The sequence below is a fragment of the Leptonychotes weddellii genome, chromosome 2 (assembly GCF_054177405.1).
Source record: "Leptonychotes weddellii isolate Sample4059 chromosome 2, ASM5417740v2, whole genome shotgun sequence".
NCBI classification, from domain to species: domain Eukaryota; kingdom Metazoa; phylum Chordata; class Mammalia; order Carnivora; family Phocidae; genus Leptonychotes; species Leptonychotes weddellii.
This window is the reverse complement of record NC_138370.1, coordinates 16,951,906-16,970,213: the sequence shown is the minus strand read 5'-3', so window position 1 is coordinate 16,970,213 and position 18,308 is coordinate 16,951,906. Positions and strand designations below refer to the sequence as shown.

Sequence of the window (18,308 nt, the reverse complement as noted above, 5' to 3'; positions counted from 1 at the left end):
TGTTCTGTTTGTTCAACTTGGGATCCCCTGCTGTTAAGTACATTTCTTAAGTAAGCAATCATGTCTAGTTGAAATGTTCCTCATAAAGGCTACTGCAAGTCTAAGTTATTTTTAGTAAAAATTTGCCATTTTGCTAGATAACTGTAGCTTCCAGGATGATAGTTCTTAAACATAAAATCATAGGTATACTGGAGGGTGGCACGCTCAACTCTTTGAAGGATTCCATTTCTTTTAGAGTTTCCCAGAGCCACACACACACACCTAAGAGGACCTAAGAGTCCATCACAAGAGTCTTCTTGAGGTACATGTGCTCTAACAACCTTTAAATGCTGGACCCATGCTTACCAATGTTTGCAGCTTTTTTGACTCCTGAGATTTCCATTAGCAGCTAGCCTTTATGTAATATTCACTGAGGCCTCCCACAGGATTCAGTTCTGACCAAACTGGACCCAATCCTGGACCCAGTTTGGTTTTTAAATTGGACCCAGTGCAATTGAAAGCACAGTTCCTAGGCCCAGTCCAGTGTTTAGGTTGGACCTAGTCCACCGGTGGCCGATAACCACCAACAGTTCCCTATATGGAGTCTGGGGATGGGGGGAAGGATTGAACCAGCAGAATCTAAAAATGGGGACTGTGGACTGATTCCAAACAAATGGGGAACTGCAGCTGCCCCCAGCAGTGCTCAGTGTGGAATCTCGGAATAGAACCAAGGGCTCTATAGAGAACTGTGGAAAGCCAGTTAGATCAGGAGCTGGACGCAAAGTGAGGGGAGCTCAGAACCAAGAGGAACTTACCCATAGCCTTCAGAAAGGGTGAGAAAGACAACTCAAAGTGTTTGTGGCTGCCACACCTGTGGATCTTGTTGTCCCCAAAGCTGCTAGAAGTAATGAAGGATAGTCGGGAGAAAGGTAGGCAGGGACAAGGGGCCCCATCCTGAGGAAAACTACCCTTAGAAGGAAAAAGAGCTCATCCTGTTACTCCAGGCTTTACTCGGTGTCCTAGCTTTAAGTCTTCCTACTGGGAAGACTTACAACTTGTGACAGAAAGGAAGCGAGTGGCCTTGGGTGTCCTAATCCAGGCCCAGGGGGCCAGCTCAACAGCCAGTGGGATATTTAAACAAAGAGCTTGATCTGGTGGCCTTAGGGCAGTGGTGGCCATGCTGTCTTGATTCCAGAGGCTAGGCAAACCCCCCCTGGAAGGAGCCCTCCACCCTTTCCCACATGAACAACTACCTGATAGGTAGAGAGCTCGTGGACAAAACCCTGACTGGGTGACAGGTGCCTGGAGAGTTAATCAGATTAGAACATTCCACACCAAAGAGCCCATAAAAACCCCTAGATTTAAATGCCAAATTGGCAACCCTCTCGGGTCCCCTCCCTCTTTGGAAGCATTGTACTATTGCTCAATAAACTTTGCTTTAAATTTGCTTTGCTGCCCACCACTCTTCGTCTGGCTTACCTCTTCATTCTTTGAAGTGACGTGACCAAGAACTGTGGGTGCTAAAGGGAAAGAAATCCTGCAACAGAAGTCTCTGTCAGTCCTACTGCTGCCACTAAATCTGTTAAAGAACAAAAATTTAACCAAGTAAATTTAAAGATCTAATTGTTCAAAGATCCATGAATCAGGTAGCATCTCATGTAACAAACAGAAGAGGCTCCCAGGAGTTGTACAAAATGGAAGGCTTTTATAAGCAGAAATGAGGGGGGTGGGGACAAGGACATTATTAGCAAAAGAAGAGAAAGGATTGTTTCAAGCATGGCCACCTTTCCTTAGGGGGAATGGCAGGAGTTCTTATCATACAGATGACCTCATTAGTGCTGATCAGGAAATTCCAGATTGATCGGTTGAAAATTCCACTCCTAGAAGAGGCTGAAATTACAGTTCGTTTAGGTATAAAGTCTTGGTGGGACTTAACCTAAGTGACTCTATTTTGGGCCTGTTGCTTATTAATATCACCATTTTACAAATGCCACTGAACATAAATGACCTTTCTAAGAATACAACTCTGAAGAATTAACCAGGTTTAGGCCAGATGGCAAATAAGAGAGGCTTTCAGTGGGAAAGGGATGGCTGGGAGACTGGGATGGAAAGAATCCAGTGTGTGGGGGGTAGGTGAGGAGTTTGGTTGTGTGGAGAGGTGGGTAAATGATGGAGGTGTTGGGAGACTTGAATACCAAGCCAAGATGACCGCACTTGACTCGCTTTGCTCTGGGGGCTGCTGTTAACTGTAAAGCTGGAGGTAATAATAAAATGGTTTTTAGGAAAGTATATCTGACAGTTTTGTAGTGCATCTGAAGGGGCTAGAGGAGACATTTTACTAGAAGGATCAATTGGTTGATAAAAGGTAGGGAATGGAAACAACATGGAGAGTCGTTGATATCAAGATTCGGTCTGGGTGACAGATGGAGTTGTGGCGCCATTAGAAAAAAATAGCAAAGCCAAGAGTGGGAACCAGGTGCGAGGGGAGGCTGAATGAGATCCAGGAGCCTGGGAAGCCAGGTATAAGCTCCAGGGAGGTGGCATAGCCTGGACAGGAATACCTGCACAAGAGGAATAAAGCAGATTTGAGAACAAAGTCACTCTGCCCTCAGTCATTTTTGCATTCCAACTGCTAGTAATTTTTTAAATCAGAGCAAAATAATATACTGGATTTTGGGGGTCTCCAAATAAATTTCTACGGCTCCTGCCTTTTGGAATCCACAGGCTAGAAAGGCAACATGATAAAAACAAAACAAAACAAAAAAAAACCTCACCTCCAGATTTTTAAACTACAAATGAGCCAACCACGATCACACATTTATAGAGTATCTGTTCTAAAGTTTTGTAAGAGGTTTAAGTTGCTTTGATTTTGTTACAGTTCTGATTTTGTTATTATAAAATAGTTCACGCTTATATAATTTAGAAAGTTAGAAATTATAGATAAGTAAAAAGAAGAGGTTATTAAAAGTCCCAGGATACACTGTTAACACTATAGCATAGAATCTTCCAGCTTCACTTTTATTTTTATTAGAGTATAATTAACATGTTATATTAGTTTCAGGTGTATAATGTAATCATTCACCAGTTCTGTATGTTAATCAGTGCTCATCACGGTAAGTGTATTCTTAATCCCCTTCACTCTTTTACCCATCCCCCACCTACCTGGCAACCAGCAGTTTCTTCTCTGTATTTAAGAATCTGTTTTTTGTTTGTCTCTTTTTTCATTTTTCTTTTGTTTTATGTCTTAAATTCCACATATGAGTGAAATCATCTAGTATTTGTCTTTCTCTGACTTATTTCACTTAGCATTATTATATCCTCTAGGTCCATCAGTATTGTTGCAAATGGCAAGATCACATTCTTTTTTTATAGCTGAGTAATATTCGATTGTATATATACCACATCTCCTTTATCCATTCACTTCTTGATAAAACACTTGGGTTGCTTCCATATCTTGGCTATTGTAAATAATGCTGCAATAAACATAGGGATGCATACATCTTTTTGAATTAATGTGGTTTTTTTCCCCCTTTGGGCAAATACCCAGTAGTGAAATTACTGGATGGTATGGTAATTCTATTTTTAATTTTTTGAGGAATCTCCATACTGTTTTCCACAATGGCTACACCAATTTGCCTTCCCACCAGCACTTTATGAGGGTTCCTTTCCCTCCACATCCTCACCAGCACTTGTTATTTCTTGTCTTTTTGATTCTAGCCATTCTTACTGGTGTGAGGTGATTCCTCATTGTGGTTTTGACTTGTGTCTCCCTGATGGTTAGTGATGCTGAGCATCTTTTCATGTGTCTGTTGGCCGTCTGTATGTCTTCCCTGGAAAAATGTCTAGTTAGGTCATCTGCCCATTTTTTAGGTTGTTTGGTTTTTTGGAGTTGAGTTGTATAAGGTCTTTATATATTTTGGATCTATCCCCTATCAGATATGTCATTTGCAAATATCTTCTCTTGTTCAGTAGTTTGCCTAGTTTTGTTGGTGGTTCTTTTGGTGTAGTCCCAATAGTTTATTTTTGCTTGTTTCCTGAGGACACCTATCTAGAGAAATGTTTTTATGACTGATATCAATGAAATAACTGCCTATGTTTTCTTCTAGGAGTTTGATGGTTTCAGGTCTCATATTTAGGTCTTTAATCCATTTTGAGTTTAGTTTTGCGTATAGTGTAAGAAAGTGGTTCAGCTTCATTCCTTTGCACGTAGCTGTCCAGTTTTTCCAGCACCATTTGTTGAAGAGAATTTCTTTTACCCATTGGATATTCTTGCCTCCTTTGTCATAGATTAATTGACCATGTAAATGTAGGCTTATTTGTGGGCTCTCTGTTCTGTTCCAAAGACCGATATGTCTATTTTTGTGCCAGTACCGTATTGTTTTGATTATTACAACTATATAGTATCTTGAAATCTGGGATTGTGATACCTCCAGCTTTGTTCTTCTTTCTCAAGATTGCTTTGGCTGTTTGGGGTCTTTTATGGTTCCATATAAATTTTAGGATTATTTATTCTAGTTCTGTGAAAAATGCTGTTGCTATTCTGATAGAGATTGCATTAAATCTGTAGATTGCTTTGGATAATATGGACATTTAACAATATTGGTTCTTTCAATTCATGAGCATGGAATATCTTTCCATTTGTTTGTCCCATCTTTGATTTCTTTCATCAGTGTTCTATAATTTTGGAAGTACAGGTCTCTCACCTCCTTGGTTAAGTTTATTCCTAGGTTTTTTATTATTTTTGGTGGAATTATAGATAGGATTATTTTCTTAATTTCTCTTTCTGCAGCTTTATTATTAGTGTAGAGAAATGCAACAGATTTCTGTGTATTAATTTTCTATCCTGTGGCTTTACTGAATTTATTTATCAATTCTAGTATGGTTTTTGTTGTTGTTGTTGTTGTTGAGCCTTTAGGGTTTTCTATATATAAAATCATGTCATCTGCAAATAGTGAAAGTTTTAATTCTCCCTTACCAATTTGGATGCTTTTTATTTATTTTTCTCATCTGATTCCTGTGGCTAGCATTTCAAGTACTATGTTGAATGAAAGTGGTGAGAGTGGACATCCTGGTCTTATTCCTGATCTTAGAGGAAAAGTTCTCAGTTTTTCACCATTCAGTATATTAGTTGTGTGATGTCATATATGGCTTTTATTATATTGAGATATGTTCCCTCTAAACCTACTTTGTTACAAGAGTTTTTATCATGAATGGACGTTATACTTTGTCAGATGCTTTTTCTGAATCTATTGAGATGATCAAGTTTTTTTATCCTTTCTTTTATTGGTGTGATGTATCAGGTTGAATTGATTTGCATATATTGAACCATCCTTGCATCCAGGGAATAAATCCCATTTGATCATGGTGAATGATTTTTTTAAATATGTTGTTGGATTGGCTTGCTAATATTTTGTTGAGGATTTTTGCACTGATGTTCATCAGAGATATTTGCCTTTGGTTTTCTTTTTTTGTAGTGTCATTGCCTTGTTTTGGTATTAGGGGAATGCTGGCCTCATAGAATGAATTTGGAAGCTCTCCTTTCTCTTGTATTTTTTGAAATAATTTGAGATGAATAGGTATGATCTCTTTAAATGTTAGGTAGAATTCAGCTGTGAAGATCTCTGGTCCTGGACTTTTGTTTGTTAGTTTTTTGATTACTGATTCAATTTCTTTGCTTGTGACTGGTCTGTTCAAATTTTCTATTTCTTTCCAATTTAGTTTTGGAAAGTTATATGTTTCTAGGAGTTTATCCATTTTTTCTAGGTTGTCCAATTTGTTGGCATATAATTTTTCATAATTCTCTTATAATCCTTTGTATTTCTGGTGTGTTGGTTGTTATTTCTTTCATTTCTGATTTTATTTGAGTTCTGTCTTTTTTTTTTCTTGATGAGTCTGTCTGAATGTTTATCAATTTTGTTGATCCTTTCAAAAAACCAGCTCCTAGTTTCATTGATCTGTTCTATTGTTTGTTAATCTTTATTTCATTTATTTCTGTTGTGATCTTTTATTTACTTCTTTCTACAGGCTTTGTACTTTGTTCTTTTTCCTAGCCCCTTTAGGTTTAAGGTTCCAGCTTTATTTTTATAGGTAAAATATTTATATCAATATGTATAAACTGTTTTATGATTAATTTTTTCCCTAACATATCATGAGTGTTTTTCTGTGTTATGCCTATAATACCATAATATGTTTAACTAAATCCCTATTGTTAGGATTTCAGGTTATTTCTCACTTTTCCTATCTGAGTCATTGCTGCAGTAAGCAGATAGGTAGCTGTGATTTATTCCTATAGGTGGAATTATTGTATTATTCTTTTAAGGTATATTTGAATTTGGCTTGCTGATACTTTCTTGAGGATTTTTGCATCTGTGTTCATCAGGGATATTGGCCTATAGTTTTATTTTTATAGTGTCTTTGTCTGGTTTTGTTTTCAGGGTAATGCTGGACTTGTAGAATGAATTTGGAAGCATTCCTTCTTCCATTTTTCTGGAATAGCTTGAGAAGTATACTGTTAACTCTTCTTTAAATGTTTGGTAGAATTCACCTGTGAAGCTGTCTGATCCTAGACTTTGTTGGGAAGTTTTTGTTTTACAGATTTAATTTTATTACTAGTAATCATTCTGTTCAGATATTTTATTTCTTCCTGATTCAGTCTTAGAAGACTATATATTTCTAGGAATTTATTCATTTCTTCTAGATTATTCAAGTTGTTGGTGTATAATTGTTCATAGCAGCCTCTTTTAATCCTTTGTATTTCTGTAGTGTCAGTTTTAACCTCTCCTTTTTCATTTTTGATTTTATTTGGGCCCTCTCTCTTTTTTTTCTTGATGAGTCTGGCAAAGGTTTATCAATTTTGTTTCCTTTTTCCAAAGAACAGCTCTTAGTTTCATTGATCCTTTCCATTATTTTAAGTGTATATTTTATTTATTTTTGTTCTTTTGTTATTTCTTCCTTTTACTACTTTGGGTTTTATGCTTTTTCTCGTTACTTTAAATGTATGGTTAGATAGTTTATTTGAGATCTTTCTTGTTTCTTGAGGTAGTCTGTATCACTATAAACTGCCCCCTTAGAACTGCTTTTGCTGTGTCCCATTGATTATGGAACATTGTGTTGCCATTTTCATTTTTCTCAAGGTATTTTTAAATCTCCTCTTTGATTTCTTCATTGACCCAGATTATTTAGTAGCATGTTGTTTAGCCTCATTTGTGTTTTTTCCCAGAGTTTTATTCTTGTGAAAATTTCTAGTTTCAGATTGTTGTGGTTGGAAGAGATGCTTGATATGATTTCAATCTTAAATTTATTGATAATTGTTTTGTTCCATAACATGTCATCTGATTTGGAGAATGTTCCCTGTGCACATGAAAAAATGTGCATTCTGCTGTTTTTGATGAAATGTTCTGTATGTATCTATGAAGTTTATGTAGTCTAATGTTTCATTGATGTTCTGTCTGGATAATCTATCCATTGATGTAAATGGAATGTTAAAGTGATTTAATATTATTGTATTATTGTCACTTTCTCTCTTTATGTCTGTTAATATTTTCTTTTTACGTTCAGGTGCTCCTATGTTGGGTGCATAGATATTTACAATCATTACATCCTCTTGGAGTGATCCATTTATCATTATATAATGCCCTTTTATGTCTCTTGTTATAGTCTTTGTTTTAAAGTCTGATATAAATATTGCTATGCCAACTTTCTTTTCATTTCAATTTTCATGGGATGTCTTTTTTATTTATTTATTTATTTTTTTAAAGATTTTATTTATTTATTTGAGAGAGAGAGAATGAGAGAGAGCACATGAGAGGGGGGAGGGTCAGAGGGAGAAGCAGGCTCCCTGCCGAGCAGGGAGCCCGATGCGGGACTCGATCCAGGGACTCCAGGATCATGACCTGAGCCGAAGGCAGTCGCTTAACCAACTGAGCCACCCAGGCGCCCAGTGATGTCTTTTTTAAATCTCTTCATTTTCAGTCGGTATGTGTTTTTAGATTTGAAATGAGTCTCTTGTAGGTAACACATATATGGGTCTTGGGTTTTTTTTTATACATTCACTCACCCTATGTCTTTTGATTGGAGCATTTAGTACAATAACATTTAAAGTAATTATTTATAGGTATATGTTTATTGCCATTTTTTTCTGGCTGTTTTGTAGTTCTTCTCTGTTCCTTTTTTTTCCTTGGTCTCTTCCCTTGTGTTTTGATTATTTTAATTAGTGATATGTTTGGTTTCCTTTCTCTCTCTCTCTTTTAATCTGTTACAGATTTTTGGTTTGTGGTTATCATGAGGTTTGTATATAACAATCTATGTATATAGTAGTCTAAGTCACTTAAGTTTGAACGCATTCTAAAAGCATTAAATTTTATTCTCCCTTACCATATTTTATGTTTTTGACATCATATTTTACATATTTTTATTTTGTATACTCCTTAACTAATTATTGTAGGTATAGTTGATTTTACTACTTTTGTCTTTTAACCCTCATACTAATGTTATAAGTGGTTGATCCACTACATTTACTGTACATTTACTTTTATCATTGATATTTTTTCTTTTATAATTTTCTTCTAGCTGTGACATTTTCTTTTCTGCTTAAAGGAATCCTTTTAACATTTCTTGTAAAACCCATTTAGTGGTAATGAACTCCTTTAACTTTTGTTGGTCTGGGGAACTCTTTACCTCTCCTCCAATTTTGAATTATAACCTGGGTAGAAAGAGTTTCTTGATTGTAGGCTTTTTCTTCAGCACTCTGAATATATGTCCTTTTCTTCTGGTCTGAAAAGTTTCTACTGAAAAATCAGCTGATGTATGTAACTTGGTTGTAATTAGTTGCTTTTTTGCTGCTGCTTTCAAGATTCTCTCTTTATATTTAACTTTTTGGTGTGGACCTCATTGGTTCATCTTCTTTGGGGCTCTTTCTGCTTCCTGGACCTGGATGTCTGTTTCCTTTCCCAGGTTAGGGAAGTTTTCAGCTATTATTTCTTTGCATAAGTTTTCTGTCCCTTTCTCTCTCTTCTTCTGGGAACTGTATAATGTGAATGTTTTATGCTTAATGTTGTCTAGACGTCTTTTAAACTATCCTTATTAAGGGGCACCTGGATGGCTCAGTTGGTTAAGTGTCTGCCTTTGGCTCAGGTCATGATCTCAGGGTCCTGGGATTGAGCCCCGCGTTGGGCTCTCTGATCAGTGGGGAGTCTGCTTCTCCCTCTCCCCCCACCCCATTTGTGTGCTCCTTCTCTCTCTCATACTCACTCTCTCTCTCAAATAAATAAATAAAATCTTTAAAAAAACCTATCTTTATTAAAATAAATTTTTTCTGTTCCACTTGGATGATTTCCACTGCCCTGTCTTCCAGATCACTGATTTGTTCTTCTGCACCCTCTAATCTGATGTTAATTCTCTCTAGTGTATTTTTTTAAATTTCAGCTCTGATGAATTCTTTTTAATATTTTATTTCTCTTTGTTGAAGTTCTCACTGTGTTCATCCATTATTTTTCTGGGTTCAGTTAGCAACTTTATGACCATTGCTTTGAACTCCTTATTATGTAGATTGCTTATCTCTCCTTCATTTAGTTCTTTTTCTAAGACTTTGTCATATTCCTCTGTCTCCTCATTTTGTCTGACTCTCTGTGTTAGGTAGATCACCCATGTCTCAGTCTTGAAGGAGTGGCCTTATGTAGTAGGTGTCCTCTGAGCCCAGAAGAGCAATCCCCCCAGGGTCACCAGAACCAGGCACTCCAGGGATGTCCCGTGTGGTCTGTATGCACCTTCTTATGGCTGGGTTATAGCTACTGCAGGGCTGCTGGTGAGCAGGGATGGCCCCTGGTTTGGCTAGCTATGAGGACCAGCTGTGATTTGTAATTATGCTAGTGTGCGTGGTTGCATTGGTGTGTGTGGCAGGATCCCCCTTCTCAGGATATGATTCACTTTGAGGGGTGATGGTCCATGCCAAGGTTGCTCACCAAATGTGGCAGGGCATACTGGAAGTCACATTGGGGTGTACCAGTCCTAGCCAAGCCCACCTCCTGGGTAGGGCAGAGTGGCAGCCACTTTGGTGGGGCATCTGCTGGTCAGGTGGGTCCACAGGGGGAATGTGGAGGTGGGGTGAGTGGTACTAGCAAGGTAGATGGCATGTGTCAGAAATGGCACCCACCAGTGCTGGGCCAGGAAGATAGAGGGAGAGTAAAATGATACCTACCAGCACTTCCCTTTCTAGATAAAGTTCCTACAGATCCCTGCCCCTCCAGTCCTTGCACTAAAATTAGTCACTAAATTTCTCTCACACATGACCCAGGCACTTTTCAAACTGCTGCCTCTGTGCTAGGTCTCAGTGGGAGTAATTTGTGTGCAAGCCCTTTAAAAATGGAGTTTGGGTTTCCTATAGTCTCTGGCTTTCTTGGAATTAAGCATTGCTGGTTTTCAAAGCAAGACATTATTGGGGCTTGTCTTCCCATTTCAGGTGCCCACGGCTGGGCTTCCTGATGTGGAGCTTGAACACCTCACTCCTCAGGGGGTACTTCCTCACTGTATCAGGGGTGTGGGTCCTGACTAGAACATGACTTCGACCCTTCTACCTATCTCAGTGTGGCTTTTTGTTTATATCTATAGTTGTTTTGGAGCTGCTCTGCTAATCTTCAAGTTGTTCCCAGAGATAGTTGTTCTATATGTTGTTGTAGTTTTGTTGTGTGCTGAGAGGAGGTGAGCTCAGAGTTTTCCTCCTCTGTCAACTTGATTACTTTCCTCTGTCTCCTCATTTTGTGTCTCCTCTCAGCACACAACTCCTATTACTTCTTTTTTAAAAATATAGAAGAATCTGGCATAAGTCATTGTAGTAGAAAGTCTTGACTCCCATTCACGTAAATTAACATAATCTGTTGTTAGCATAGAAATATGGTAGTTACATTGCAAGGGTTTTGAGTAAGTCCTTGGATAGTCCTCAAACATACAGAGGGAGGGATGAAGGGATGGAGGGAGGGAGGGGGGAGGGGGGAGGAAGAAAGAAAAAGAGGGAGGGAGGTGGAAGAGAGAGGGGGCAGGGAGGGAGGGAGGTGGGGTAGAGAGGGGGAAGGGAGGGACAAAAAAGAAGAGAGGGAAGGAAGGAAAGAGAAGAAAGGAGGGAGGGATATTTCTGCTTAGGTTTTGATATTGAAACCGTATTCACTTTGTTCCTCATTTTGCATATTTGGTTCTCTACTAGATTCTCATACATATTTCTTTTCATCATCTTTTTTTAAAAAAAATCATAAACTGTGAAACTCGGATATGTTTTACCAGCTGTCTGTTTCCCAGGGTTTGTATTTTGTTGATGTGGCTCCATTCCCAGAATATCATGGAGCAGTTATTTTCTGACACATTCTTAAAAAGAAGCTTAAACACAAGGCTCTGTACAAACACTTGAAATATGAACAAGCATGAATCTTTATCTCCTTTGATGCTTGGCATAGTTCCTTGCATGTGGTAGAAGCTAAATAATTAATTTTTGAAGTGAATGTTGAATGAGGAAGATTTTGGATTGCATCTTTTTCCCTTATTCCTTATACTTCTGTTTTATGTCAATAGGGGCAACATGGTCTCCAATGCAGAACATCTGGGTTCTGATGGTTGAGTGGCTCTGGGAACATTATTTAAACTAACCTTCAAATTCTTTTCCTGTGGTTCCAACACTTACTTGGGAAAGTTACCTAGCCTCTTCGGCCAAAATTTGCTCACCTACAACTTGGGGAGGATAATAGCACCTACTTCACAAAGCTTTTATGAGGATGAATGAAATCAGTCAAAATCTATAAAGGGCTTAAAACAGGGCTTAACACATATTAAGCACTACCTAAGTTTTAGTTATTATTATTAGTTTGATCATCTCGACCTCATGGGATTGAGAAAAAGTAATGTGTGCTTTGGGTGCTGTCCATTATATAGCAGATGTTTAATAACTAGTTGTTTTCCTGCCCTTGTTCCCTTCAATTACTCACTGAACTGTTAATTAGCCATGTAAATAGAAAATGGGGTATCATGAATATTACTCAGCTAATTTAACCAGATCTTCCATGTTTTTGTTTGGGGGGTATGTGTGTGTCCATATTTAATAGGATTTGCAATCTAGTAGAGGTACCATCTCTTAGTCAAAATTCCTTCGGTTCATTTTATTTCAGCAGGATAGAAATCCATGCCCTTTTCATTTACAAACATTTGTAAGCTGAGTCTTTGTGACCCTAGGATTAGAAGCTCTACTGTTCCCAGTTGGAAAACAGTGGACAAGATACTTCTCTAAGTTTCAGTGTCCTCATCAGTAAAAGAGGAAAAATATACCTCCATCCTAATTGGTCATGAGAACTGGAGGACCATCATAACAGCACTATCCAAAATGTATTAAGCACTTACTCTGTGTAAGTGTTCTAAGTCTTGAACTTATTCAAAGGGCTTAGTGCAATGCCTCGTACTCCTAAATGTTAGCTATTATTAAGTCTGAAGAAGTAGATGTGGCCAGACTCTGGAAGGCATGAGCTCCAGGTAAGAAGTCTGAAGGTCTTGGTGGAGGTGGGATTTGAATCCAATCAGTATGGCTACAAAGTCCATGATCTTATGCCTCATGGGACTGCTGCCTGTCACCACAGACCTCTGTCCACCCATGTTCCAGTCAAACATCTCTTTGCCATGGACCAAAGTGCCTTTTGTCTCTTTTCAGGGGATCTCCTTCCCTTAGAATGCAGGCCTGCTACTTTGTGTATGTTGAAATCCTTCTTTGCTCCCAAAACTCTCTCAGGCCCGAAGCTTTTCCTGGTTACCCTCCTTGGACTTCCATGGCATTTTGTATAGGGGGAACTTGAGAGCAGGAAGCTATTTAGATAACATTGTGTCCCTTATTCTCCACTTTGGAACCTCCCATTTAATTTGCACTTATTAAACATTTATGGGACTGATAACTAATATTTTGTAATCCAGGGTTTACCTCCTGCCATTGGCTTGTCAAGGCTAGGGAAAGGTTAGGAGCATGAACCCCACCATCGTTACCTGGTCACTCCCCCAGGTGAGATCCACAGTTGTCCCTAACTTTGAGAGCTGTCAGCCTCCTCTTCTCTGTCCCATGACATAGCCTTACCCGCCCCCCGCCCAGAAGAAAGTAAGCTGGGCAACATGCTGGAAGTTTCAAGCCTCCATTGATGGGAATGGACTGTTTGTAAGGGCCGTGGGACCCTAACGGAAGGCATACACACAGTCCTAACTTTTATTTTTTGAAGATTTTATTTATTTACTTGAGAGAGAGCAAGCGCAGGAACAGGGGGAGGGGCAGAGGGAGAAGCAGACTCCCCACCGAGCAGGGAGCCAGATGCAGGGCTCCATCCCAGGACCCCGGGATCATGACCTGAGCCAAAGACAGATGCTTAACTGACTGAGCCACCCAGTCCCCCCACAGCCCTAAATTTTAAACACTCTTTGAAACTTGGACTTGTCCAACATCGAGCTCACTGTGGGCCAGGTATGGAAGAGAAAGACCTAGGCTAAGATGTGCTGGGATATTCAGAGCTGCTTCCAATTAGGGTAAATTCTGCTTGTCTTAAATATAATTTTTGGGCACCTCTTTTTGTTCCAAACTTTACACCATTCACTATTCCATTCCTGGGGATTTGTTAAGTGGTTATAAGAGAAGGGGAGAGTCCTTATGTGAGGTGTCTCCCAGTTCTTTGCAGGGCTCAGTGAATCCTTGTTTCCCTTTCTTTGTGCAGACTCTGTCCCCAGAGGCCTTAGGTCATAGTCCACCACTTTGGGTAGCCTGCTGCTTGGACTATGTGAAACCATTAGAAAAAATGGACATTTTAAATCTAGGCATTTAAACTGTAATCCTGCTAAATAATTTGTTTCCTGTTTTATATTGTTTGCATACAAGAGGGGGTGGAAAAATCCAGAAATGTTTTCCAGTGCATTTCCTTCCTTCCACCCCCAATCCTGCTAAAGATACAGCATGCAGATTTCATGGTGGTAGGGTTATTCCCAAGTGCTAAATTTTTATGTGCCCAATTACTTTCCTGGTAGGAATGGCATCTTATACTTCCTGTCACTACAGTGCTAGCAAATGTTGGGTCCACAGAGGGTGCTCAGGACATTTATTGATTTCATACTGATTTTGTACCCCCGTTCTGAGCTCTATAGGGAATGTGGTCAGATATTTTGGTCCACCTAGGATGACATCGACCTCCATTTTCTCTCCACCTTTCCATTTTTTATCTGCTGAAAGCCAGCTGTATCCTCACAACTGAAATTACCTTTTTGGTCATTGACAAAAACTTTCATTCTGCCCCATGAAATGTGTGTGTGTGTGTGTCTGTGGTCATGAATCTCTCTTAAAGGCATCTGATGCTTTCAAGCATCCATTTCTTGAATCCTTCTCCTTGATGATACTTGGCTGGTTCTTCTCTCTTCTATCCACATTTTCTTTTCCTGTTGGGGCCCCAGTTTGGCTCTAGATTTTGTCCTCAATCTTCTCTTTTCTATGTTTTCTCTTAAGTTCATTCTTTCTCTTAGCTTCACCTCTTACTCTTCTGTAGATGACTCCCCCAAATACAAATCATTTTTTTTTGAAGACTTATTTATTTGAAAGAGAGAGAGCACAAGCAGGGGGAGCGGCAGGCAGAGAGAGAGGGAGAAGCAGGCCCCCCACAGAGCAGAAAGCCCGATGTGGGGCTCAATCCCAGGACCCTAGGATCATGACCTGAGCTGAAGGCAGATGCTTAACGACTGCGCCAGCCAGGCACCACCACCCCCCCAAATACAAATCTAGTGCTGTTTCATCTCTTCTGTGCTCCAGCTTGTGTTTCCAGCTGCCACATCGAACTGACATCCACACTTCAATGACCCACACTTCATCACAAATTCAAAATCTCCAATTTTGCCTACCCTAATCTCCTTTCTCTTCTCAGTGATTCCATCTCAGTTGGTTAAAGCTCCGTTCTCTCTGACACATAGAAATACAAATGAAGTGGTCATGACTGACCTCTCTCTTTCTTCCACCTCTTCTACCCAGTCGGTCATATATGTCCCCCAAGAAAACAGGCCTTGAATTTACTTCCGTTCCCCTGCCAACAGCCAGCCTGGCCCAGCACTTGCCTGGCTGTTCACCACAGTGACAGGCTCTCAGCCTCCCCCTCTTCCTCCTGCCTCTCCCATGCCTGTTCTCCTCACTCTTGCCCTGGCTAAGGTGGGCTGTCACATTCCATCTCCAAACCTGCTGTCCATTCTCAACTCTATGCCCCATGACTCCCAACCCCCTCCCTCCATCGCCTCTGTGATGAATGTATTAAATCCCTCAATCAGTAATGAGTGCCTTCCACCCACTGGGTACTCAGGCTACAGCAGTGCAGTAAAATGAGCAGACTGTGTGGGTCCCAGCCCTCCTGGGGCTGTGATTTCCTGAGCAAGTGAGCTCACTCCCCTGCCTCGCCCACCCCCACGTTTAAAAGGCCAGCTTGTCTCACTTCCTCCTCAAAGCTGCCTTCAGCCTCTTCAACCCACAGGGATGAACCCCTTTTCAGAATTCCTACTGGTCTTGTTGTGAATACCCTTTCAGTTAGTCTCTGATCCTTTCATGTACATCAGTCTTTTTTATAAAAGATTTTATTTATTCATTTGAGAGAGAGAGACAGAGAGAGAGCACAAGCAGGGGGAGAAGGAGAAGCAGACTTCCTGCTGAGCTGGGAGCCAGATATGGGATGCCAGGCTCCATCCCAGGACCTGGAGATCATGACCCCAGCCGAAGGCAGAGGCTCAACCATCTGAGCCACCCAGGTGCCCCTGTACATTAGTCTTAACCCCTTACCTGGATTGTAGTATCTTTGAGGTCCACTCTTTTATTTGCTGTGCTGTCTCCAATATTGGGCATGTATTATTTGTCATTGTTGTAGTGGTTTTCACAATAATTACTACTAGTCTGCAATTATATGTAATTAAGCTATAATTAGAATAATACAATGAACCTGGTGTGGCATGCAGAGCTTTGCATGCATTTGCTTATCTAATGAGTGGCTATTCCATATATACTTAATTGACTTAACTTTTTGACTCCGTGTCCCCCAGCTGTGGGTCTCAGGAAAGTCAGTTCTCTCTGAGACTCAGTTTCTTCATTCTGCAGTACTGGGAGCTGGATGCTTTTTTTTTTCTTCTTTTTTTTTTCTTTTTTCCATACATCACTGGATGGATGCGTTTTTAAGATTCTTTCCTGTTCCAATCCTGTGGATTCCATTTCACTGCACTCATTTCTAGGAAATCTCTACTGGGTACTCTGCCCAGATTTATTGCTTAGGGAATATAAAGCAAGTATGGCACAGTCCCTGCCCTCCAAAGTTTGTACCATCCATTGCAATAACAGGAAGCCATGGGTATCTGAGGGGTAGAGAACAAGGGAGCTAATTACGTCACTAGGAGAAAGCGAGAGTTGATTCTAATTAAAAGCTTCCTGAAGGAGGAGAGATTTCCGTTCAGTTGAAAGGAGGCAGTTGATGGAGTGGGAGTTCGGAGGCACCTCTTGGCCCAACTGGTGGGCAAAGCAGCTATTCAGTGATGAACCAGAACAGGGCTGCGTTTAGGACCAACCAACCAGACATTTTGTTGTGTGCTAAATTTAACATGGTGACCGCACTGATGTTGCTGCAAAATACAACAGGAGAATCTCAACTACATCAAAAGTATGTGGCTCTCAGAGGGGTGAGCCATTTGGATATCTGAGATGCATCCTCAGATTAAAACCATTTATTCTGGCATTCCCCACATGCGGAGGCTCACAAGCCACGGGGGAACAGCTGTTGCATTGATGATACATCTGGACTCCTGTCACAATGCGATACAATTCATTACCATTACAATCAGCTAATAATAGTGTCCAGTGCTAATATTTATGTCTCTCCTCATTGCAGAAGGAACTGAAGCAGTTTGCAAATATATTCACATGCAAGAAGACAAAAATACAAGAGCTACAAAATGAGAAAACAAAAGTGAGGCCAGAGGAAAAGTTAAATGCCCCAAAGTTCTAAATACTGTACCAGACGTAGGCTGTGTAACTGGGGCTCGGCATCGTAGCTACCACGCATTTTTTCCCCGGGAGGAAAGTGTTTATTTTTATTATAATAATGTGGCATCTTACCGATTCCAAGCTTATCTTCGGAGATTTATCCTTGTTGATCCAAGAGATTTTGCATACAGGATAGTACTGGGTGCTTTCATTCATGTTGACTGCTGTTTATTTATTTTAAAGACTTTATTGATTTATTTGAGAGCGAGAGTGTGTGTGGGGGGGGGGCGCAAGCAGGAGGAGGGTCACAGGAAGAAGCAGACCCCCGCTGAGTGGGGAGCCCGACTGGGGTGGAGGGAGCGCTCGATCCTGGGACCCCGGGATCATAACCTGAGCTGAAGGCAGCCGCCTAACCGACTGAGCCACCCAGGCGCCCCTTGAATGCTGCTTAAATGAACTCATTAGAAGCAAAAGCTGAAAGCAAAACACCTGCCGGAGGCTTTTTGACGGAGTTTCTGTGGTTGTGGGGCTAACGCACCAGTGATGTTACTGCGGGGAACTCCCGAATGCCCTCTAGTTATAAAACATAATTGTCATTATTGCTTCCTTTTTAGAAGCAGCTTCTCTCCCTGACGACTCCCCTCCCCTACAAGCACTTCTGCCCCCAGCATGCGTGTAGTGGTTTGTGCCGTCTGCCGGGAGCCACCAGGGACTTCCGCGCGGGGCAGGCGGGGCCGGGAGCGCGGGCTGCCAGGCCCCCGGGCCGGTGTGAGCGGGCTCTGCTTTCGTTGACAGCCTGAAGCAGCAGGAGCGCTATGGCCAGCTGACCCTTGTCAACTCCACGGCGGCCGACACGGGCGAGTTCAGCTGCTGGGGGCAGTTCTGCCACGGCTACCTCTGCAGGAGGGACGAGACCAGATCAGGCTCCACCTACATCGTTTTCACAGGTAAACTGTTTGGGGGTGTTGGTGGGAGCCTTCAGAATTCCGGACTTGGCCGGGAGTTCACGGTTCCAAGTATCTGATGATGACAATGAGAGCGCTCCCTGCTGGCCAGGCTCTGTCAGGTTATGTCAGTCATTTCGTGAAAGTCTCACAGGAAGCCTCCAGACTAAGCCCTAATATCATTTCTGTTGCTTTCATGGGGAAGTAGAGGTTAGAGAGATGAAATACGTCCTTAAGGTCGTACAGGTAAGTGGCGGTACCAGGATTTGAACCCAGTCTGATTCCAGGGTCTCTACCTGCATTGTCCAATATGGCAGCCACCGAACAGGGGTGGATGTTTATTTATTATTATTTTATTAATTAATTAATTTTTTTGGAAAGAGAGAGCACAT

At 40.8% G+C, this 18,308-nt stretch overlaps 1 protein-coding gene across 1 annotated transcript in view; it reads left to right on the top strand.

Moving 5' to 3' along the window:
* PDGFRL (platelet derived growth factor receptor like) overlaps window positions 1–18,308 on the top strand; it is a 62,565-nt gene that overhangs the window by 34,606 nt on the left and 9,651 nt on the right. The window contains exon 3 of the mRNA XM_081808080.1: window positions 17,768–17,919. Coding sequence (XP_081664206.1) covers window positions 17,768–17,919 — 152 coding nt within the window. The remainder of the gene's footprint in view (window positions 1–17,767; window positions 17,920–18,308) is intronic.